Source organism: Canis lupus, chromosome 5, assembly GCF_003254725.2.
Source record: "Canis lupus dingo isolate Sandy chromosome 5, ASM325472v2, whole genome shotgun sequence".
Lineage (NCBI taxonomy): Eukaryota > Metazoa > Chordata > Mammalia > Carnivora > Canidae > Canis > Canis lupus.
The window spans coordinates 37,069,992-37,093,349 of NC_064247.1; the positions used below are offsets into that span (position 1 = coordinate 37,069,992).

At 56.9% G+C, this 23,358-nt stretch overlaps 3 protein-coding genes across 9 annotated transcripts in view; 2 read left to right on the top strand and 1 right to left on the bottom strand.

Moving 5' to 3' along the window:
• The window catches only part of ARHGAP44 (Rho GTPase activating protein 44), a 168,691-nt gene extending 166,277 nt beyond the window's left edge, over window positions 1-2,414 (top strand). For 5 of the 6 annotated variants that reach the window (XM_025428334.3, XM_025428335.3, XM_025428337.3 and 2 more), the window contains one exon: window positions 1,043-2,414. In XM_025428334.3, coding sequence (XP_025284119.1) covers window positions 1,043-1,182 — 140 coding nt within the window. In that variant the 3' untranslated portion in view covers window positions 1,183-2,414. The remainder of the gene's footprint in view (window positions 1-1,042) is intronic. The other variant, XM_025428336.3, reaches the window with a different exon arrangement.
• ELAC2 (elaC ribonuclease Z 2) lies at window positions 2,383-23,138 on the bottom strand. 2 transcript variants are annotated; one of them, XM_035716849.2, is made up of 24 exons: window positions 22,854-23,138; window positions 22,341-22,391; window positions 22,108-22,178; window positions 21,280-21,344; window positions 19,470-19,527; window positions 18,626-18,694; window positions 16,948-17,055; window positions 15,978-16,036; window positions 13,762-13,820; window positions 13,579-13,651; window positions 12,908-13,020; window positions 12,515-12,610; window positions 11,483-11,621; window positions 11,286-11,371; window positions 9,559-9,677; window positions 8,152-8,248; window positions 6,509-6,647; window positions 6,097-6,135; window positions 5,853-5,962; window positions 5,157-5,256; window positions 4,967-5,081; window positions 4,757-4,835; window positions 4,196-4,340; window positions 2,383-3,477 (listed from the first exon to the last, which is right to left on the bottom strand). In XM_035716849.2, exons 1-24 carry the CDS (start codon window positions 23,084-23,086, stop codon window positions 3,241-3,243), a joined length of 2,460 nt encoding a protein of 819 aa, XP_035572742.1. In that variant the 5' UTR covers window positions 23,087-23,138; the 3' UTR covers window positions 2,383-3,240. The 2 variants fall into 2 exon arrangements, with proteins under 2 accessions (XP_035572742.1, XP_025284118.1); XM_025428333.3 differs by having other exon boundaries at window positions 4,967-5,087.
• Window positions 23,085-23,358, top strand: part of LOC112647578 (uncharacterized) — a 45,617-nt gene continuing 45,343 nt past the window's right edge. Inside the window, exon 1 of the mRNA XM_049109724.1 lies at window positions 23,085-23,308. Coding sequence (XP_048965681.1) covers window positions 23,085-23,308 — 224 coding nt within the window. The remainder of the gene's footprint in view (window positions 23,309-23,358) is intronic.

The following is a 23,358-nucleotide window of genomic DNA, read 5'->3' on the forward strand; positions in this document are numbered from 1 at the left end:
TGGAGACAGGCAGGAATGATGTTTTGAGGACCGTCTTTGGGGGTGGTGGTGGCTGGGGAGTGACAGAAGGACCTTTGTCCCACAGCTTCCATGTTTGTATGTCTTTTAACACCGTGTCCAATGTCTGTCTGTCCACCTGGTATGGTGTGAATGTTGGTTTTACCTAAAACTCCTGAAGACTAAGAAACCACCCCATGCCTGACTCCAGGCTGGCCCAGGGCTGCCCTCGTTCCAGGAACACGTCCCTGTGGTCCGGGCCCAGGATGACAGCAAGGCTAAGCCCTTAGAGGCCTGGGAGGAAGCAGGCCAAGGAAGGGGTGTCGCCATCAGGGTCCTTGGTTCTGGAGCCCCCCCCCGCACTCCCCCAGGGTCCAGGAGCTCAGCTCCCGCCACCACTTGCACCTCCAGCGTGGCCTTGCCCGTCCGGAGCTGCCAACCCTGTGCAGTGGCCCAGCCTTTGCTGTCACGCAGAGGTCCCAGTTTCAGATGCTGAGCACAGTCTGCTGAGCATCTCCCAGAAACAATGACCTTTTAGTGGCCACAGTAAGGATGCACCCAGAGGTGAGCAGCTGCCCTGGTGCCGAGAGGTGGGTCCCCCCCACCAACACCCTCCCAGCAGAGGCCCACTGCCTGCCTGCCTCCAGCAGCCACAAGAAAGGTCTGTCTGGGGTCTTAGGATGCAGGCACCAGCTCGACTCCCCGGTTGTTCACGGGCTTGGGGTGCCTTCCCAGGGCCTCCTGCCCTGTCCCCGTATACACTAGGGAACTAAATGCAGCCCTGAAACTCCGGACAGGGGTCCCTGAGGCCCTGCCCAGAAAGCAGCCTGGGCATAGAGCTGGAGGGTGTGCAGAGGCCGCGGCTGGAGCTGTCCCAGCGCTCCTCCTCCAACTTCCCTGGTGGGATGGGATTGGGGTGCTCGGGGCAGCCGAACCCCCACCTGACCCTGCGACAGGATGTCCGCGTTGGCCGGCGACCCCGGTGACCGCGCGGCCACCACCTCCCGCCAGCCGCCCTCAGTCGCCTCTCTCTGCCGCCCCGCAGATCTCGTCCACTTTGACATCCCCTCCATCCACGTAGAGCTGGGGCCGCCGCTCCGCCTGAGCCCCCTGGAGCACGCGCGGCGACACTCGGTGACAGACAAGAGGGACTCGGAGGAGGAGTCTGAGAGCACCGCCCTCTGACCCGCGCCACCCCGCCCCGCGTGTACATACTGGGCCCCACCCCTGCCCCCTGGGCTGGCCGCGCGCCGGCTGGAGCCCTGCACGCCGTGCGGATCGCTGTCACCTCCGGCCTGCGTGGCCCGTGTTAGGGCCGACCTTGTTGTTCCCTTGGGGTGGTGATTTTGGCCTTTTGTTTGATCTTTGCCTTTTGACTTTGTGCCTATTTTGATCTACTTTCAGCCTCCGTGCGGCGCGGCACCCATCCGCCCCAGGGCTTCGTGTCAGCAAGGTCCTCTGCGGGTGTAGGCTGGGGGTGCGCGGGAGGGTGAGGGAGGCCGATCGCTCGTCCCACCTGCAGCGCAGAGTTCGGGCCCTGACCTTTGCCCGCTGCACAAGTCGGGGTGGGAGTGGGTGGCACCCCGTGTAAATCAAGGCTGCCCTTAACGCGTGGGCTCTAAAGTCAATGGCTTAAAACAAAATTTGTTCCACTTTCTGATGGTTTGAGTTTTCCCTGACCGTGTGACCGAGCGCTCCTGTCATCACCACCTTTTTCTACTTCTGAATTTAAAAGACGGTCCCGAGGGTGTTGGGGGCCCAAAGATCGCACCCCCCCCCCACCCCCAGCAACCTCCACCGACGGTAATTCCGCAGTCTCCACGGGCTCATCGCTGGGCTGGGGCGGCCACAGGGACTAGCAATAAACCTGTTACCTGGAGGATGGGAAGGCGGCCTGTGGAGACCCAAGGCGGGTGCCACCGGCCCTGCAGCGCGGCGGGCTTCGCTCAGCAGTGGCTCATCACCCCCTCTCCGCCCTTGGGGTGTCCCGTCTGTCCTTGGGGAGCCCAGTCACACTTGGGGATGAAGGGAGCGAGACACAGGTTCGGGTCATGCATGCCAAGTCAGACTTTCCAATTTTATCCTTTTAAAATAGATGCGATATACCTATACATGATATAATATTTGTACATATGAAATCTATATTTGTTTAATTTGAGCCACTCAAACTAAACCAATGTATAGGTGTACAATGAGAAATCTAAATGCTTAGTTATTTTTTCCCAACACAGTGTAAAATAACCCTGCCCTGATGGTGGGATTTGCCAACTTTTGGTGTTAACAGCTTTGCTCACTTCCTGGCAAGGACGGGTCAGTACCCAATTTGTAACGGAGCCCAGGGGTCGAAAGATACCTTTAAATACATGTACAAATAGTTGTCAAAAGTAATGTTATTAAAATAGATTTATTATCCCTGAGCGTGGCCTATCTTCTTGTTTCAACAATAAGCTTGTGGGGGACACTCCTCGGGAGGACACCTGCGGTCACGGCTGGGCTAGGCTGAGTCCTCAAACCATCTCTTCTAAGTCACCTGAGCTTTTAAAGCTCTGTTCTTACCAACAAATACGGATCCACCGGGAATTCTCTCCATTGTTAGATCCCCAAGGGAGGGCGAGAGGGCCCAATCCACGACTGATTTGTCAACACACTGAGGGCAGTAGGGGGGCCAGATCTCACTGGGGGGCAGAGACCCATCCCTGGTCTCCCCCCTTTTCTCCGGGGACAGGCTCTGAAGGCCCTCACCACCACCAGCAGAGCCGGCTTCCAGGTCACCGTGGGTGCCAGGGAGCACTGTGCCGCAGGGCAGGAGGCTCCTACTCACAGGTGGCACCGGGGCAAAGCACAACACTCGGGTTCCAGGCAGCATCTTGAGGCCTGCCTCTGGCAACGCTATTCCCGGAGTCCTGAATACTCTGACATTGTGTCCACGACCCAGCGTCCTGTGACCCAGCTTGGCGCGGGTGTGCAGAGGGAGCACGTGACTGGAACAGGCAGGCCATGCTGCGTTTTCCGTGCAGCTTCCTTAAAAATGGTCAGTACCAACTCCCAGTTGTCCCTGTTCTTCCGTCCAGCAGCCTCGGGTCCAAAGCCGTGCCAGGTGGCGGCGGTACGACCCATCCAGCAGGTCTGTCCCTGTGGAGGGGCCCAGCCCAGGCCCGCGTTCACGCCCTCCTTCGCCCTGGTGCCTCCCCGTGAGCCGAGCCGAGGACGCCGCCTTCCGAGCCCAGGGTCCCTCCCAGGCCTTCACTGCGCCCTGACCTTCTTGCTCTGCGGACTCCGAGGCTGCTCCACGAGGGCCCGCTTCTGCGGGGGCGTCCTGTCATCAGGGCCGCGCGCCTGCTCCCCTGAGAGCAGCGCCGCCCGCGCCTGCCGCACCTCCCGTTTCTCCCTGCGCTCCTCCATCTCCTCGATGTCGCCGGCAAACAGGGCTTTCAGCGGGGCGCTCAGCCTGGGCACCGTCGGGAAGTCCGCAAAGCAGACCTGGAGGGCAGCGGGGAACAGGACCTGCGTCAGGGGCGGGGGGGGGGGGGGGTGGGGCGCGGCAGGAGCCAGGCCAAGGAAGCTCTGTCACCCACCTCCGTGTCCACTGGCCGTGGGGGAAAAACAGGATGGGGGGTGGGGGAGTGGGGGAGCCCTCTCCAGAAGGGGTGCAGATGCCCCACTCCTGGCCGAGGGGGCAACACTGTAAACGGGCCTCCGGAAAGGAGAGGCAGTCAGGACTCTGGACTCCCAGCTCCTCAGAGGCAAACCCTGGCTCCTGCCCTCATTCAGGGAGGCCAGGGGGCGAGGCTGGCTGACTTCCCTGGCCAGAGAGGGGAGCACCTACCTCCCCCCAACCAAGTGCTGAGGTGCTGGTCATGTGGCTGTGGGAACCGCAGGGAGAATTCCCCCCTCCCTGCACCCCGTCACTCCCAGCAGCTGCAACACTCCAGTCTGTCCTAGGGACAGGTGGTGTGATGGGGGACAGGCTGGCAGTGGTGGTGGTTGGGCGGGGGACGGGTAGGCTGTGGTTGGGGGGGGGATACGGGCTGGCCGTGTGTGGGGGACACGGGCTGGCCATGGTGGGGGGGGGGGACACACATGGGCTGGCCGTGGTGGGACCAGCTGGCCGTGGTGGGGGATGGACAGACACCTCCCGAGCACCCAGCACCCCGTGTTGGGAGCAGTCTCCAGCCCCACCAACCCAAGGGGCACAGACCTTCATGTGGTCAAAGGCAATCCCCACTTTCTCGTTGAAGTCGGGGCTGAAGAGAGGCACCTTGGCATAGCGCTGGCTGAAGTGGTTCAGCATGGTGAACCCCGCATTCATGCGCACCCCCACACCAATCGCCTGGGAGGTGGTGCTGCCAGCAGAAGACCGCGTAAGGCTGACGCCTAAGCATGGGGCAACCCCAGCCCCCAGATTCCCGCATGAACCCCCCCGGGGGGGTCAGCAGGGCTCCCCCTGACACAGACTCCAAGGGCCAAGAGCCGGGTTGTCAGTGAGCTGCCTGCCCTGCCTGTCCCTGAGCCCCCTCCCCGGCAGCTCCCTGACATGGGACCGTGTGTGCCAGTGTATCTGCAACACCCTCAGACACCTGCCCCAGCCAGCACCTCGCCTGGGCGGCTGCAGAAATGAAGGCAGGAACCCCCAGGGCGGGGAGCAGGCCGGCCTTGCGTCACGGTCACTGCAGAGCAGTCTGTCCCTACGGGGCTGATGCCAGGCTGCTCTGAGTGTCACCTGGGGGAAGGCGGTGGGTGGCCCGAGGGTCTCCCCTACCTGTGTGTCTTTTCCACGGCCTCCTCCTCCAGGCCATCTTCCAGCGTGGCCTCATGTATCAGGAGGGTGGCGTTCTTCCCTAGAGAGTAAGGGGCAGGGACACTGGAGCAGAGTCCCCGGCCTGAGACATGCTTGGCCCTGGGTCCTCGGCTGTGTCTTGCCCTGTGCGCCCGCTAGGACCACAACCCTGCCACTGCCACCTAAACTCACCGATCTGGACCAGAGCCTCGCAGGGCATGGTGTCCCCGGAATAGACCACTTTCCAGCCGGACGTGTGGACCAGCGCACAGCCGAAAGCATGCTTGCAGTGGCGCACCAGGCAGGTCTGAAACTGAAGGAGCAGGTGAGCGGCCTGCAGCCATGGCCCCCTCACTCTCCCCGCCTGCGGGGGCCCCCTTACCTCTTCCAAGTCGCAGGCTCCCAACAGCGACGCAATCAGCCTTTCAACCGCGGGACTGGAGACCTCCGCTCCTTTCTGAAGGCACTTGGCAGGAATCAGGCTGTGAGGACACAAAGTGGTTCCAGGGCAAACGTGAAACAAAATATTTTTAATATAATTCAAAGTTCAAGCGTCTGGCTGAAGAACAAACCCCAAACTCATTGTCATAAAGAGACGGGAATGAGTCACTAAGAGGAAACAATAGTCAATTTAATAAAAGAGCTGAATATCAACACCCAAGACCACAGCAAGGGACATGGCGGAGAAGTGCTGCCCGTGGTGGGGGAAGGGGAGGCCCGCCCTGCAGGCCAGGGCAGACCCCCCACAGAGAGACCCCTCTCTGGGGCAGGAGGGGCGGGCCTCTGCCAGCCATTGGTCGGGTGCTCGGCCCTGGAGTGGTTCCATGGAGAAGAGCTGGCGGGAATCTAGAAACTAGAACAGAACCAGAAGGAGGGCTGAGCAGAGATGTGTCAGGTCCTCACATGGACACGGGTACCAGCTGCTGGATTCGGCCCCAGAGTCGAAGCGTTCCTCCCACCCCCACCCCCCACGCCATCTGGGGTCCAGTCCTGGGGGAGGCTGCCTGCCCCGGTGTCGGGGTTTCATGGCCCACCCGCTGTGGACACCCAGCCCGGGGGCCCAGGTGCCGACACTCACCTGACATGGTGCAGCAGCTGCTGGCAGTGGTTGTGGTACTGTTGGAGCCAGGCCTTGAGCTGGGTTGGGGCGACCACCAGCAGAGGGTGACACGGCTTCCCTAGAGATGCCTGAGACAAGGACACCCAAGCGCCAAGTCAGCGACAGGCGTCTCGACGGGAGCAGTTCCGAGTGGCAGGAGGTGTGGCTGCTGACGTGCCAGCCAACCAACTCAAATGGCAACAAAATCAAGTGCCACACTCACCAGAGCTCGTTCTCTCTGCAGTAGGATATTCAGCAAGCCCTGGGGGCGAGGAAGGGGACACACGTCAGCCGTGGCCAAAGTTGGCTCTCTGCCCCGCGTCCCCCTCCTGGAGTCCTTGTTGTGCAGCGGCTCCTCCCTCCCTGTCGGCCACCATCCCCCAGGGTGGCCATGGGCAGTGTGACTAGGGACCCAGCTGAGGTCCCCTCGGGGCCAGCCCCGTGAAGGCCAAAGCCCCGCTGCTGTGGGATGGGGGACGCGAACGGAGGGACAAGGTGGCTCCCCCAGCAGAGCGACTGCAGCGGTGAAACAGCTGGGGCCCTGGTGCGTCTGGGCGCAGCACTGAAGGCCAGCTGGGGGCGCGCACGGACCCAGACAGCACCTGCCCTCCATGGGGTCGTCCCCCACCACTCACCGTGTGGTGATCCGCGTGCAGGTGGGACACGAACACGGCAGCCAGGGTGCCCAGGACCCTGTCCACCTCGTCCCCGTAGTGACGGCAAAGCTGCCCGAACGTGCCTTCGCCACAGTCCAGGAGCAGGGACCTGTCGGGGCTGCAGGCAAGAGCGACGGTCAGGCTGCTGGGAGAGGCTTCAGGGAGAAGAGGAGGCAGCAGTCGCGTACTTCCTATACCTTCCAGAACCTCTCGTGCTCACTCAGAAGCGTCTCTACACACAAAGGCGGTTTCAGGCGTCTGAGCTCATCACATAAAGGAACCGATCAGCCCCGGAACCCTGAGACCCTGAACCTATATGGAGTACCCAGCGCTGCACAAAGGCTGGCACAGAGACAGTTGGGGAATGGGAGGATGAAACCCTTTACCCCTGAGGTTGCATCTCTGATTATTTAAAATGAACGTGGCGACACCCCCCATAGATGATACCAGCTGCGGGCACCGTGTGTGGACGTGGGAGGTCTGGCTGCCATGCACCTGCTGCCCTAGTCAAGGAGTTTGAGCCTCTTGGCCTGCTCTCCACCCCACGGGCTAGTGCAGGACAGGCTGCGGGTACCCCTGCAGGGGAGTGCCCCGGGGAGGCCTGCTGCTGCCAGTGAGTCGGGCTCAGCTTGCTTCGATCCCCATGGCCCATCACAGAGCCTCGGCGCCACAGGAGAGGCGAGTCTCCTGCCGGCCTTTGTCCCCCTCTGGAGGAGCCACCAGACTGGGAGCAGTGTGCCCGCGCTCCAGGGAGACACCTGAGTCCAGACACAGGGCCTCCTGCAGACGGACTGTGTTGCGGAAGCCTCTGCCACCCAGGGTTCCGGAAGAAGCCCCTTCTACTGGGCCCCGCGGCCCCCCAGGACAGGCCTGCCGAGGTGCTTTCCTGCATCTCCTTGGTGGCAGGAGAAGTGTGTCCCAGACGGCGTAGTTCTGCTAGCACAGTGCACTGTAAGTGCTGTCCTCATCCACCCCCAGCATCTGAGCTGACACAGCAGATTGAAAGCCAGCCTGCTACGTCCTGGTCTGTCTTCCCTCACGTAGGCGTCTGCAGACGTGAATGCTACACGGTGCCCTGGGTTCTCTTCTTTGCTGGCAAGGACACCACGCAAACCCCAGAGTCCACCAAAAAGCCCCCAGTCCAGGGCCTGAACATGAGACAAACGCATGCACCCAGCAGCTGTCCCCACACCGGCAGTGACCAGCGAGGACAGGGTGTGGCACAGCAGTGTAGACACTAACTCACATTCCAGATCTGCCCCCGACCAGCTGTGAGAACGAGCAACCTCTGGGAAGGTTAGTTAGTTCACCGATCAAGGAAACAGGCAGTCACTGCTTCGTAGGACTACTGGGAAAACGCAGTGAGGTGGTTTCTCAGTGAGGTGCAACCTACAGCAGAGCCGCTGTTTCCCTCGGCAGGAGAACAGGGGATGGAGTCTGGCCATTCTTGGAGCCTCTTAGGGGCGTGAACACCCACGACTCCTCTTCCAGATGCTCTGGCCAAGGTGACAAACTCAGGCAGAGTCACACTGGCCCATCTTCACGTTAGCCTGGGCTGGGGGTGGGGGGCAGGACCCGCAGGCTCCCCGGTGGACCGAGGCCCCCTTGGGGAACAGCAGTACCTTATGTTGACAAGCGTGGCGCTGACGTTTCGAATCTTCATCGGGATGGCAGAGCCTGTTCCGAGGAAGATGATTTCTGGATACTGGCTTCTTTTCTCTGTGGAAAAGAGTCCATTTCTTTGGATCAAAAGTGAGCCAGCATCCGGCTTCCCAGGAGAGGTTGGAGATGCCCCCGCAGGTGTCCTTACATGAGGACCTCTTCCTCTGAGGCAGAGCCACAGGCTGTTTGTGGGTAAATGGCTGTCTGGGAGAGAGGGCAAGTAAACCCCATAGCCTGTCCATCCAGAGAGCTGCTCTAAGGCTCTTACATACCACAGGGCACTTCTCAGGCACCTGGGTGGCTCAGTGGTTGAGTGTCTGCCTCTGGCTCAGGGTGTGATCCTGGAGTCCCGGGATTTGGTCCTGCATCGGGCTCCCTGCAGGGAACCTGCTTCTCCCTCTGCCTGTGTCTCTGCCTCTCTGTGTCTCTCACGAATAAATAAAATCTCAAAAAAACCCACAAAAAAAACCACAGGGCACTTCTCCACGTTATATGAATCATTTACGTCAAGGGACTGGCATCCACCTGGCGTCCAGCTGTCACCACCAGACCTGTACTTCCTGTGGGTGCCATACTGCCCTGCTGAATAGGAAGCCCCCTGCTTTATAGGGTGCAAACGGGCTCCGAGGGCCAGCCCTCCAGAGAGGAAGAGGCAGAGCCAGGACTTGGGGCCAGAGAGACCTGATGATCCCAGGGGATCTTTAACGTGCAACCCAGAAATCCAGTGTCACACCCCCAAAGGTGAGTTAGGGAAGTCAGTCTTCCCCAGACAGACAGGAAGGCTACTTTGAAAGAGGCTCCGCACCAACCCAGGCAGAGTTCCAGGGAGAACCTGCAACTGGGTGAAAGACCACCTGGCTACGTTCATGCCAACACACTGTTAGTCCAGCACTCCCTGCTTCTAGCATGAGCTGAAAAGCACGCTATGAAAACCAGCTCCTGGAGCAGAGGTCCCCAAGCTCCTAACGACTCCTCCTGATAGGGCAGAGGAAAAGCCCAGCAAGGCTAGTGACGTGGCCAGGTCTTCCGTGGATCCCTATCTGCAAAGGCAGGACTAGATCCCGAGTTGACTGAGCCTTGGTGCAAAGTTCTTTCTATAGTCTTGCAGGGGCTCCCAGACCCGCTGCACATGGTGCACGCCTGCTACAGAACAGCTGGGCACCATCGCCAAACGTTCAGATTGAACTGGTCTTGGTGGAGAGGGCAGGCGGGCAGGCACAGGTGCTCCTGGAGAATAAAGGAGCAGCGGATTATGTAACTAGACCTGGTTCAATGGTGCCAGGGGGACGTTTTACTTAGTGCTTTGAAAATACCCGCAGGAGGGTAGCAGCCAAGAGAGGAAGGTCGCTCCGTGGTCTTCTGCTCACCTGCTGGGGCTGGGCCGTCCTGCATAGCCTTCCGGTATTCCTGCACACTCTCTTGGAAATTGGGGAGCTCCAGGGCCTCAGCTATGAATTCATCGGGATTGCAGACAATGACAGCATCCCTGCAGGGAAAAAAGCCATCTCAGGTGACCAAGTGGGCGGGCACGTGGCCTCAAGCAAACACGGATCTGGGTACCCAGAATCAATTTATGGATACAATGTGCAGAAGGTTCTCCAGATCAAGACCGAAGTCTAAGTGACCCTGGGCACTGCTGTTCTCCTGCATGTGGAACCCTTCTCAGGTAAGCAGGGGTCTTGGAGCCCTCAGGACATCTTGGCTCACAATGTGACAATCTTGGCGCTTCTGACATCTGGGGCAGAGTCCCATGCAGCACCCCCGACCTCTACTTGCTGGATGCCCCTGGCACCCCCAACCCTTGCCAGACCATCACAACTAAAAATGTCCCCAGACCCTGCCTCATGTCCCCTGGGTGCGAGAGAAAGGGAGGGAAGGGTCACACAGTCCCAGCTGACAAGCATAGCCAAAGAGCAGCAGCTCCCGCACTAACACGTACACAGCCTGTCACCCGAGAGCCCTGTGGACACATGGGCCCTGATTTGGTATCTCGTTTCTAGCAAGGCCCCGATGCTACGACGTGGCTGGTCCCAGCCACATGGAGAGGCAGGCCTCGGATCTGTGGCTCTCCACCCTGACCGGACACCGTACTCACCCGGAAGCTCACACAGCTCCCCAGGCCCAGCTGCCCAGATTCTCACCTGTGAGGTTCAAGACTTGGACTCTGCCCAGGTCAAGGTGAACCCGGCCAGGCTCATGTATCAAAGTTCACAAACCGCCTGCACGTGCTGACAGCAGGCTCTGAAATCCCAAGCCCACCTCCGTGGGCCCCAGTAACACGACCATGTGGTCTCCTGGAAAACCCAGCTACTCAACAGCAGAGCCTCATCATTCAGGAACAACTAACACAGACACAGCAGTAGACAGGAAGCTCCAACTCACTCAAAACCTGAAAGACGTGGTGGAGCAGGAAGCACTTCTCAGCTTACTGGCTGGACAATCAACGGGGTTGGGGGCAGTGTCACGTTCACTGGGTGCCTTAGAACAGGTCACACCCGACCCAGTAACCCCACATCTAAGAATCACCCAGAGGGGACAGAGTTCCACTCAATCACTGACACACAAAACAGTTAATGCTTCATTAAAACAACAACCTAGAAATATCTAAGAGGAGCAAACATCCCTCTCCGGAGTTCCCACAAAAGTCTCCTTACTGAAGGCCACGTAATGACTCTAGAACAGACAGGCCACAAGCACACATGGCCACGTGCTCCAACTTAAGAAACAAAACGCTAACAATCGTTATCTCTTATCTCGGACGACAGGATTAAGGGTGGCTAATCTTTTCCATCAAACACTTTCTCTGTAAAACAAGGGACATGTATTACTGTTATCATGAGGGAAAACACATTTAGGAAGGAATAATCACTGGCCTCTTCCCACCTCAACTGGGGACCTGATTTTGCTCGGAAACTCAGTCACACCAGTTTGTTCACCTGTGGTCGAGGCTCCGTCTGGGGCAGGGGCGGACAGAGTTCAGTATCCGGGACACACTCCACGCTGGGGCTGAAATATTTACTACCCGGCCCTTTACGAGAGGAGCTTGGCAACCCCCGATCTAGACCCTTCTGCTAGCTCAGGGTCGCACACAGACCTCTGCCACTCCCTCCGCGGACGGAGCTGATACTTGAGGAGACATTCGCCCCGGACCGTGGGCACGCGGAAGGTGGTGTGTTCCTCCTAGAAGACACAAGTCACACTCTGTGGAGAGGAGGACAAGGCCGGGGGGGGTGGGGGAGCGGGGTGGAGGAGGGCCTGGGCCAGGGGCTGGGGGGCTGCAGGTGACACTACCTGGCGGTGGGGGGTGGCAAGCGGGGGGAAGATGTCAGAGTGGATGAGGCCGAGCTGCGTCTGGATCTTGTGGCTGCGGAGATTGTGGACCGAGGAGCAGCTCTCATTCAGGACCAGGTGCTGGGTGGCAGGCCCAAACCTATGACAAGACAGCGCGTTTGCAGCATCCCTCGGGGAGGCCTCCCACCGAAGGGGAGCGATGACCCCAGGAGCAAAGAAGGTAGATGGAAGCGTTCAGAGGAGTAAGTGGCAGGTCCAGAGAGATGGGCCCCAGGGTCCCGCTCTGCTGCCTCTGCGTTGTGTCCCCTCCAAACCCAAGCACCTCTGGCTGTGCTGGAAGGAGCCCCAGAAAAACCCAGAAGACCAAGATGTCAGGAGCCCACAGCCAGGGGCTGGGAACAAAGTGGAGTACAGGGCGGGAGAAGAGGAGGCACGGTCATGGACGTTAGGACTCAGGCCCTCCAGGGAGGGGGGGTGAGGAGCGTGGAAGAGCAGGAGCCTGGGGGCTCATGAGGAAGGAGCAGAGGCTGGAACCGCCCCCAGGTTCCATGTGCTCAGAGTTCAGCTCTGATCCTTCCTCCCAGCTGCTGCTAAGCTCTGCCACTGGGGCCCCGAGGAAGAGGCAGGGTGACCTCTTCTGTCCCTGAGGTTAGCAGACCTCTGCCTCACGGGGCTAGTGGGAAGAGGGGAGGAAATGGGTGGAGATGCAGAGTCGTCAACACACTGCCTGTCACACGCCCGATGTCCCGTAAACTGAGGCTGTCACTGCACACTGACGAGGCTCTCCTTTAGGATGGGATCAGGGATCATTGGGGGCAAACGCAGGCGCTCATCCAGACCCTGGCCTGGAGTAGCTGGACCCCGCAGGGCCCCACTCAAGCCACATGGGCCTGCGCACCGCGCCACCTAGTGGCGGCTTTTCTGCACAGTGGCACAGGTAGCTGCTCCCCACACTGGGCGGGGTGGGGAGCCCAGGGAGAGAGGGGAGGCAGCGCGTCCAGAGGGAATGGGACAGAAGCAAAGGGGTCCTACCTCTCCATCCACTGCTGGTACCTGGGGTCCGCCAGCACATGCTCGGGGGCCATGTGCACCACCAGCGCCACAGGGGCATCGGCATCGCCTTGGTACCTGCACGGCAGGAGTGAGCTGTGCGGCGGGCGCTGACCCAGACTCAGAAGACTCAGAACCCCCGCGAAGGGCGACCGCGGCTTGCTCTCGGGTTTTCCAGCTTCCCTCACCTCACTGCCAAGGCCGCGCACACCAGCCCCGCCCCAAAGTGCCGGTGCCTCCGTAAATCCTGCAGTGGGAGCGTGACCCCGGCACCCCCAGGCCACTCAGAGCGCGGGTGTTTGCAGACACGGCCCGGCGTGCCAGGAGTGCCACAGGTCAGACAGGCACCCCCTGGACGCCCCGGGGCCCCCTTACCTCCGGAGGGTGGCGTTCTCACACACGGGCTGAATGAATTCTTCGTCCGGACATTCTACCACAATAAAAGCAAGACCAGGATCTGGAGGAGTACAGATCTCTTCAGGCAAAATCTGCAAAATCAGGGCGGTCACGATTCCCTCGCGGGGCCAGGCCCAGCTCCGCAAACACGCTGACCGGCTTCAGGTCAACGGCCAGCCTTATGTGATCCCTCCTGAACAAGCACAGAAGCAAGGTCAGGGCCACCCCCACGCCGCCAGCCGGCCTGCAGAGGGCCCGCACCCCCAGAGAGGCCGTGGAACCAAGGTCCCTCAGGTTGGCAGCCACTGGCCCGGGCATCCTTAGACCCCGGAGGAAACATCCCAGTCAACAACATGGTGGCCTTCCTCGGGGGCCGCAGACCCTAAATCCAGCCTGGCAGGAGGAAGCATCCATCCCACCAGGAGCAGGGCCCTCAGGCGCTAACAAGACCCCCTGCAGATCCACAGCCAGCGTGGGTGAGCAGGACAGGTCCCGGTCAGAGACCCCATCTTATCCCTTGGCCAAGTGAAGGAATTCAGGGCTGTTCCATTTCCCCTAATGGTGAGGTCGGGAGGGCCTGACCCAGATAGCGACTCTGTTCCGGGCCCCGGCTACCACAGCTGAAACATCACAATAACAGGGTGTCTCACCTCCCTGCCCTCATAAGTGATGCTCTTCCCGTCCTTGACAGCAGCAATGATGGGGGCAATGGCAGCTGTCCCGCTGAAAGAAGAGGCCAGCCATCCGTGAGGCAGGGTGCGGCGGGGACACAGGGGCCCCCTCTTTCACCCCACTCCCCGAGGGCCCCGACAGCACACCCTGCCAACACTCACACTGGCAGGCCCAGCTCCTTGGCTTTGAGCACCAGGAAGTTGCCCTTCTTCACGTGAAGCTGTGTCAAAGAGAAGGGAAAGGCCATCTCAGCGAGGAGGGAGGAGGCAGCTCGGCCGTCATCAGCCTTCGTCCAAGTGCTTTTACTCTCTAATGTCGCTTTGTCACCGCTCACCTAAACGCAGGCCGGTCACTGCTCTGCGATTGAAGTAGGCTACATTCCACACTACATTCCCAGGAAGTTGATTATCCTGAAACACTTCAGGACTAGAAGCTCAACGATTTAAAACACCGTGCATTCTTTCCCGACAGTAGCTTGTTACAGATTTAATAAAACGTGCTCCATTTCCAAATGGATTAACAGTCTTTGCGTCTCCTTGAGAAGCACTTGTGCTCACTGTGTAAGAGCTAACAGAACGGGACAAGTGTGTGGCCTCAAAGAACCGATCACGCAAATCCCCGTGCAACACAATAGTGCACTGACTGGTGACGGGGTTGCAAAAGCATGGACAGTTTTTCACGTACCTGTGACACGATGCTGCTTCTACCCTGGAGAAAATTGTAATGAGAAATCCCCAATACGCTCTTATTATGTTAGGAGGGCAAACAACAATGTAATTCAATACTCAAAGATGTATTAATATTTTAGGCCCTTTCTGATTTTTTTTTATTTTCACATATGATTTCATATGTGAGATCTGGAAGGAGATCTGGAACACGTATACACTTTTAAGTACAGAATGATTATGTAGGATCAAGCCTTACCAGGATTCTAGAATTTTCTGGCTCAGCAAACGTGACCCTACAGGAGGGCTTACAGCTTAAGTGTGTGCGTATGAGGCAAAGATGATGAGCCTGGATGACCTCTTCAGAGACGGACACTAGCACACCCTGCTGTGACCCAGCATTCCCTCCACAGACCCAAGGTGGGAAACTACATGCGCTAATGTTTCACAGGAACTTGCAGACCAAAGGTGGGCAAAGCTCCTCCCTTGATGATGAGCTGAGCTCAACCCACGAGAAGCTGTTCCCACCTGAGGATGCGGAACATGTGGAGCACAGAAGAGACAAAGAACGCCATCCCATGAGGCCCCAGGCTGGCACGCAGGGCCTCTCCTAGCAAAGGGCAGTCTGCATCTCAGGCCCTCGCTTCTCTGACCTCCCAGAGCTGGGACGAGTTCAGCTTTACTGCCTTCCAAGCCCTCAGCAGAGCAGCAGCACACTAGCTCTATGAGGATCAAGGGCCCAGAGACTGAGCCAGTGAGAGCAGCGCTCAGAAGGGCCAGGCCGTTGCCGCAGCCTTGGGAACAGTGGCCCGGAACAGCCAGGGTTTACCCCACACACAGCACAACCCATCACGCCCCACCGCCTCTATTGAGGGAGGTAAAAAGGACTGGACACAATTACAGACATACACAGAAACCTACTTCAGAAATTATTTTGCTGCCTAAAAACTGAGAAATACACAAGTAACGAACCTACCAACAACCGTCCTTGACTTTTCTAAAACTACTATTGAAATAAATTGACAGGAGGGATACTGATGATGATGATCTTGCGACTAGTAACTATTCCGACTGACCCTCCGGGAGCATTTTCCCCGGTTGGTGTGAGGACTTGGGTAAGAACTGTAGATATACAGTCGACATCACTCCTCAAAAAATAAAATAAAATAAAATAAAATAAAAATCACTGCCCACAGAAGGCCAAGGTTGAGCCTTACCGCAGGTTAAAGCGTTTGCTGCAGATAATAAAATTTTAGTGCAGAGCCCTATTAAAACTAGACCATCAGTCAAATTTTTTAAAATGCCCTAAGGTAATAGAATTTTCACAGAACTGGACCGACTTCAGGTTTGTGGACACAGGCCTCCGGGAATGCTAGCCAGAGTTAAAATTAGTCCAGTGCTGGCAGCTGAACAGCTACAGTAAAAGGATACAAACTAAAGCATAGTGGAACGAGTCTGGGTGAAGGCTGGCTCAGGCGAAGGCTAACGAGGTTGCCTTTATTTCTCAAGTGTAAGACAGCCGATCGTAAGCAAACATAGGCCAGCATGTAGGCAGACTGGCTCTGTTGCCTGAAGAACATTTGAAAGTATGCAAGGAGAAACAGGTGTGTTTCTTCTCAGCACCAGGGACTTAGGAGGCGCTCACTTCGAATCCCTGGATGAGAGCTAAGCGACGTCACCATCACACGCCTGCCCGACAGGTGCTTGCTTACCTTACAGACAAAAGCTACAACCAAGGTGGGGTCCCGGCCGCTCTTCTTCTGGCCAATACCTGAGCAAAAACAAATCTGATTGTAACAAGGCAAACGTGAAGCTTCACGGGCTTCACAGACTGATGATGCCCTGAGGTCTAAATCGGCTTCATGCCAAATGAAACGGACAAAGGTCGAAGGAAATACTGGTGCTCCTTCCCCAGCAGGACCTGTTCTTTTTCCTCCTCACGCTGATGTCAGAGTAAATGGAAGATGCAAATCGCCAGTCAGAAAAGCTTTAGAACTGACTAGTGAGATGTTTGAGAAAAATGACACAATTTACTGAGATGTGGAGGAGACAGAAAAAATAAGCTGTAACATTCTTTATAAACAAGCTTATGTGGAACACCACAAAGCCGGAACGGCCTGCAGAGAAAATGCGGGTGTGGGTCTTCAGCTAGGCCATCCCAGGAAGGACAGGCCCGGGGTCTGTCCTTCTCGGTCCTCAGACAGACACGATCCCGGCAGGAGGGACGTATCAGCCCTGCTCAACACTGGAGAACAGACCCTTCAGTGGTCCAAGTCCTCCAACACATCTTGGGATTTTAACTCACTCAGCAGGCCATCCTTGTAGAAGGAAAGATCCACTCACGGATCTGATGGGTCGGCTTAGCAGTTTTCCGCATTTGTGAAAAATTGCTTTGCGTTAATGGAAAAAAAAAGTGTGAAAGCCTCGGAATGAACCAATCTGCCAGACCCTGGCCTCCTCCGGGGAAACCCCACCAGGGCTGGGGATCAAACTGCCACCTTCATGGCAACCCTTCCCACTCTGCCCACGGGCTGAGTCCTACAGCATGCCGAGGAAGAAGGACCCAGGCTTCCCATGATAACAATTCCAATCTGGAGCAGTAGATTAAAAAAACAGAAGGGCCGTAGATTAAGAAACCACAAGTCTCTTGACAGCGCCCTGTTTCTGTTTAAACAGCATTACCGTCTGGAAGGTGCTGCTCGTTTTCGGCGGATCCAGAATCCGAAGACTGCCCTGGACTGAGTCTTTCTGGACTCTGAGATGGCTGGCGTTCTGCTCGCTTCAGCTCACCTGGTTAGTGTGGAAAACAGTCAGACCCCAGGCCCGGAGGGGAACTTTGGGCCAGAGCTCAGGTGTTCGCACGAACCCGCGGCAGAGTGCCCACTAAAGCAGCCTGCCTGCTACTGTGACAGCTAGTGACGTCCCTGCCCTGGTCTTGGGGCCGCAGGACCTCTGGATCCCCTTTCCGTTTCTGCTCAGCTCAGAGCCCTGGCTACAGCAGGAACTCGATGGTGTTGGTGGGCTAACACACACTCAGGCAGCAGGCTGGGTGATGCACCAGCACCACCCTCAAAAGGTAAACCTAGGCCTAAGGTTACCCAGCACCACAGGTGCCATTCGGGGGGCCAAACTTCACAGTCCGTTAAGTCTCTAGGCCATGAAACCCCATCATGGCAGGAAAAGGCTGGCTCGGCTGCCGTGTCTCAGAAACCTATCTGCCCTGTGCATGCACTCTCGTTCCTTATGGCCCTCTGGGTGCTGGGACAGACGGCCACACACATTATTAAAGCAACCTAGCACCTGCCAGGAAGGGAGGAAGAGTGAGGGACACAAATCAGGCCTGGGGGTCAGCAGGGGTCAGGGAAGAGGAGACATCGGACCAGGAGTGAGCCAGGGAGGGCGAGCTGTGATGTGACCGGTCGTCTCACTGCCCCCCCTCCCCCCCAGCACGTCTGCTTCTGCTCAAGCCACACATCCTCCAGCTTCCCTACATGGGCACCATGCTAGCTTCATCTCCTGGCCGGTGCTGGGCTTCTCTGCCCCTCCTTGGGGGCTCTCGTCTGTGTCTCTTCAAGCCCTGGGCAGGCATCAACGCTGTCAAGGAAATGTCCCTAGTGTCCTGTGTTCTCACCATTGGCACAACCTGGTGTGTAGTGGGACTGGCCAAGCGCATGGACTCTTATGTGGCAGGGCCTAACATACAGACTGTCTCTAAGTCAGAACCACATCATCTGGCCCTGAGACCACTTGGCCAGCTAACACTTCCATCAGCATATTTATATAAAATACAAAAAAAAAAAAAAGTTCACTAACGTGAACCTCTCCAGCATCCTCTCTCCAAATATCTGTGGCAAATAAACCCCAAGCAATAAACGTGCACATCTGAGGGCAATCTGTCGTCTGACACTACTTGATTAGGTAACATCCCAAAGCGTGACCTCGATCATCACATAGGAGTTAACTGTGTAAGATCTCCAGGAGATCCCTGGGTGGCTCAGCAGTTTAGTGCCTGCCTTCGGCCCTGGGTGTGATCCCCGGGGTCCTGAGATAGAGTCCCGCATCAGGCTCCCTGCATGGAGCCTGCCTCTCCCTCTGCCTGTGTCTCTGCCTCTCTCTCTCTCGCTCTCTGTGTGTCTCTCATGAATAAATAAATAAAATCTTAAAAAAAAAAAAAAATAGAAGCTCCTTAAGGGCAGGGACTGTGTCTTACTTCCTCAGTGAAATTTCCTAACCTCCTTCAGAACACAAAACTGGGTAAACAGAGCCGGTATTCCAGCAGTTTCTGTCTTTACCCCACCATTTTCCTTGCCTGGGACCGACATTGCTCCCTCCTCCTAGGAAACGAGGCTTGCATACTTACTGTATATGGGGATCTGGAAGACGGTCATGGTCTCATCCTTGTATTCTGGTGCAGAGTGGGGCCTCACGGCTGTGGGAAAAAGACCAAGGACAATGAACTGCACTGGACAAAAGCACTGGGTGGGGGGTGGGGAGATGAGCTTTCCAGATCACCAACCGCGAGCAAAAGACCTGCCTTGGAATTCTGCTGGGAATCAACACTAAAACCAGAATCTCAGAGTTAAATGACAATTTTTAGGAAAGAAGACCAATATATATTCACCAGCCATTAGCATTTACTACACTAAACAAGCAACAACAAAAAAACAGATTGTGATCACTATTCTTTGAAAAAATTTTAAAAAAGAAACCAATTCTCAAATTTCAGAGGCATAAGTGAACACACAGCATTGTGAGGCCAGGGAATCTATCAGCTAGACTGTAAGAGCTGGCATTCATTTTGAAATAAAATATCAGTGTTTCTGTTAGAGAGGAGCACTGATAAACTGGGGATGCATGTGGACTCCAGCACGGAGGCCCCAGGAAGAGGCCGCGGGCCTCCCAGCACAGCCAGAGCCAAGGCTCAGGGTAAACAGTGACAAGCTTCTAGATTCCTCTGCTCACATCCCCTCTTCCTACCACAGGCACCTGGAGGCAATCCATCTGAGACCATCTCTAGCCTGTACGTGGGGGCAAGACGTGGGGGCACAGAAATGGCCACAGGCAGTATTTTAAACACGCATCTCACTGATGAAGCATTCGGTTTTAAGGTTTAATGTAGTCTACTTTTTACGGATTCTCATTTCAGAGACTGGGGCAGATATAAAGAAGAAATGGTAGATTAGGAGTCAGAGTCAGGAACTTACCCAGGTCTATTCCTTTCAATGGACCAGAAAATATTTTGATAGCTTCTAGATATTTTTCCTACAAAAGAAAAAGAAAAGCAGCAGCTATGGTTGTACAAACACAGAACACAGCAGTATGTGAGAATTATCAACAGGCATCAACACTGGGGCGCCTGGGTGGCTCGGTTGGTTGAGTGTCTGACTTGATTTCAGCTCAGGCTGTGATCTCAGGGTCGTGAGATAGAGCCCAGTGCTGGGCCATGTGCTCAGTGGGGAGTCTGCTTGAGATTCTCTCTCCCTCTGCCCCTCCTCCCACTCACCCACATGTGCACTTGCTCTAAAATAAAATCTTGGGCGCCTGGGTGGCTCAGTGGTTGAGTGTCTGCCTTTGGCTCAGGTCGTGATCCCAGGGTCCTGGGATTGAGTCCCGCATCGGGCTCCCCACAGGGAGCCTGCTTCTCTCTCTGCCTGTGTCTCTGCCTCTCTGTGTCTCTCATGAATATTTTTTTTTTTAAAAAGAGGCATTGACGTGAACTTTAGTATTTTGAATCACCTTTACACAAATGTTTACTGAGTGTCCACTATATGCTGGGTGCCAAGCGCTCACCAGTGAGCAGGGTGTGAGTCCTCGCCCTCGTGAAACTTAAAATGCAATGGAGACAAAACTGAAACAAATGAGCACGAACAAACGGGTAGCAGCAGTTGTGCTAAGCATCTGCAAGAAGCTCAAGAGACACCAGGGCCAGGGTACACCCTGTCTGGAGAGTCAGGCGGGCTTCCGCGCGCACATCCTTTCAGCGGAGCCCTGAAGGCTCAGAAGGCAGGCTTTGGGATGAGAAGGGATTCTGGGTAGAGCTAAGAGTGGCCCACAGAGCTCCAGTGTGGAGACTGGATACAGATGCCAGGCATGGACAAGGGCCAAGACCCCAGGGCTCACAGGCACAACAAATGGTGTTTGTGCTCCTTTGCAGTGGAGAAGCCCCAAGGGTTCTGGGTGTGATGCACCTACACATGTGCCCTAAAGAGGCCCCTCTGGCCACCGTGTGGGGGATAAGCAGCTGTCATAGGAGCATAGGGCAGGAGACACAGATAAGAAATGCCTTAAGGGGAAACAAATGGGTGGATCTGAGGCACTACTTTGGAAACAAAAATTTTTTTTTTTAAGATTTTATTTATTCATAGAGACAGAGAGAGAGGGGCAGAGACACAGGCAGGGGGAGAAGCAGGCTCCATACAGGAAGCCTGACGTGGGACTCGATCCCAGGTCTCCAGGATCACACCCCAGGCTGCAGGCGGCGCTAAACCGCTGCGCCACCGGGGCTGCCCCGGAGACAGAATTAATAGTACTTGGCGACTGGGTCGCCTTTCATCTGTAGAACTGGGAAGTAAACTGTCAGCCAGTGGTGTTAACAACGTGCATGCAACTTCTCAATAGTGTTAAGAAGCTGGTTTGGAAAGTATGAAAATGGCTGAAATTTACTAAGAATAAATGCTAACATCCACTGTGCGCCTCCTTGGTGCCCAACGTGGGATAAGTTGGCCTGTTTTATATGTGCACTTCATGTAATCCTCAGCATCTTTAGGAATTTATAGCCATCTCCCAGATGAACAACCTGAGGCTCTAAGAGGTAAAGAAACTGGTGCAAAGTCGTACAATTAATAAGGCTTTGGACTCAGGTCTCTTTCACTTGAAAGGCTCCACCATTGGTTAACTCTGGAGGGCGAAAGACAAATTTGCAGAAAACGGAAATGCTGGTCACTGACACGAAAAAAAAGGAGGGGTCAGCTGGAAAAGCTGAGTCAGTGGGGTGGGGGTTGGGGAAGTACTCACCAGTTGTGGAGGTCCAGAAAGCACACACTTGGGGAGCCCCGTTTCCTTCAAGGTAAGAATCATTCCTGGAAGGAGAAAGAACATCAAGCTGTCTCATCACCAGGCCCCGTAGCTGCCACTGGGAGGCGCACTCCTTCCTTAACCAGCCTGCAAGTCTACTTGTCCTCATTCCTGCTTCAGTACAGTGATCCCAGACCCCGGGCAGAAGGGACTCCTCCTGCAGATGTAAGGGACACCACATATTCCTCAGATGCCTCCAGAATGGTCAGGGCTGAGGCTGGGGTGAGGCAGAGAGGCATGAGGAGTGCAAAAATCACACCAAATGAAGGGATGGCTTAAAGTTCTGCAGTGTAGGCACCTCACTGCCTTGCCTTGGTCTCAGTGTTGCACTCCTTCCTAACCATGTCACAAAACTTGGGGAATTTGGCAGTGACACAATCTTAACCTTCCTAGTTGTTGGGTTATGAATAATGGGGTGAGCTGGATGGTGGGTAGCTGCCAATAATCTCAGTGGTATACGCACGTCCTGTAACCATCACCCACTACACCCTCCAGTTTACTGGCACGTATCTCCGGTCCGGCAACTCAATAAACAGAGTAGATGACAACGCTTGGAGAAGCAGCATCCATGTTCACATCTGTCCTGAGTCACAGCTTTCCAAGCTGCGGCTGACAGGGCAAGCAGAAAAGAGGATTCCAGCTCCTCTAGACTTGGAAGATGTGCCAAAAACAAACCAAAAAAAAAAAAAAAAAAAAAAGAAGCAGGCAGGTTCTCAGGAATCCCAGAGGCTTCCCTCCAGCGTCTGACCTTGGAAGGAATATACTTACCACACAACCCCCCCACGTTACACCAGTGCATTCGGGTCAGGAATATGTTATCCAAACGAGCCACCTTCAACCTAAGAATGACAAAACATTTGAGCAGGACAGCACAGGTCAACCCCCTAGTGGCCCTTTCTTCTGCTATAAAAACATCTTGTCCCTCACCCTGGGCTCTCAAGCCCCCGTGAGCATCTCTGCCTCCCCCCCCACCACCCGCCCCCAAAAAATGGTTGACTCACTTGTGCTCCTGCATGAGTCTCTGGACGCCCTCCCCGCAGTTGAAGAGGTACCTGCAACAGGACAAACATGACGCAAGAATCTCAGAAGATGGGACTCTGTTAAGATTCCTGCCACGCTTTGGAGATGCTTTATTGTGCACGACAGAAAACACCTGAAACACCCCTGTCCGTGCTACCGGGCTGCGTTTCTGGGCATCGGGATGGTGCTTGGGGAGCCTCCCTAGGACAGGAGAGCAGGGGACTGGGGGGGGGGGGGGTGCCAAGACGGGTCCCTTCCCCCAGCACGTACCTGCCAGCTGAGCTGATACCCCGCATGCCGAGCATGAGGCCCCCCGGTCCCGGGGCGCCCGGGCCGGAGTGCGCTCCAAGTGTGCAAGTGGGGCCTGGGGCGCCCGGGCTGGAGGGGGACGCGCGCATCCCCGAGTCGGGGGCTCCGGGGACCTCCCCCCACCCCACCCCCAGGGCCCAGGGTCGCGCCCCAGCAGCGGGGGCCCCCGGGCGCGGCGCACTGACCGGTTGTACTCCGAGAACACGTAGAGCGCCGCGCCCACGTCCCGGCCGCCGGCCGCCACCACCTGCAGGTACACGGTGTTCGGGCCCCCGGGCTCCCACGCCGCGCCGCGCTTCTCCCGCGTGCGCAGGTGCCGCAGCGGGTCCTTGGGCGGCCGCTGGCGGCGGGCGGGTCCCTGCGACATGGCGCGCCCGGCCGCCGAGCGCAGCAGCAGCAGCGAGCGGAGGAGCCACATGCACCAGCCTCCACCCGCGCCCCCAACGCGGCGGGTCACCGGCTCCTCGTGCCCCACGCCCCGCCCCTCCGCCCCGCGTGGCGGGCCCAGCCAATCAGCGCGCCGCGAGCCGGGCCGCCCGCCTCCTCGAGGCCGCGCGCCCAATAGGGAGCAGCCCTGCCCCTCGCGGCTTGTCAACGGGCGACGGCCACAGAGTGGGGCTCGGCTAGAGCGCCCCGGACGGCCCCGCCCCTGGCCTCCTTCCGGCTTTCCTTGGCGACGATTCTTGCCGG

Coding starts and splice junctions, on each gene's coding strand:
- ELAC2 (XM_025428333.3), bottom strand. CDS start 23,086: ATGTGGCTCCTCCGCTCGCTGCTGCTGCTGCGCTCGGCGGCCGGGCGC. Junction 4,341..4,756: donor GCCGTGGAAAAGACACACAG/GTAGGGGAGACC, acceptor TTCTGCTGGCAG/CACCACCTCCCAGGCGATTG. Junction 3,478..4,195: donor TTGCCTTTGACCACATGAAG/GTCTGTGCCCCT, acceptor GCTGCCCTCCAG/GTCTGCTTTGCGGACTTCCC.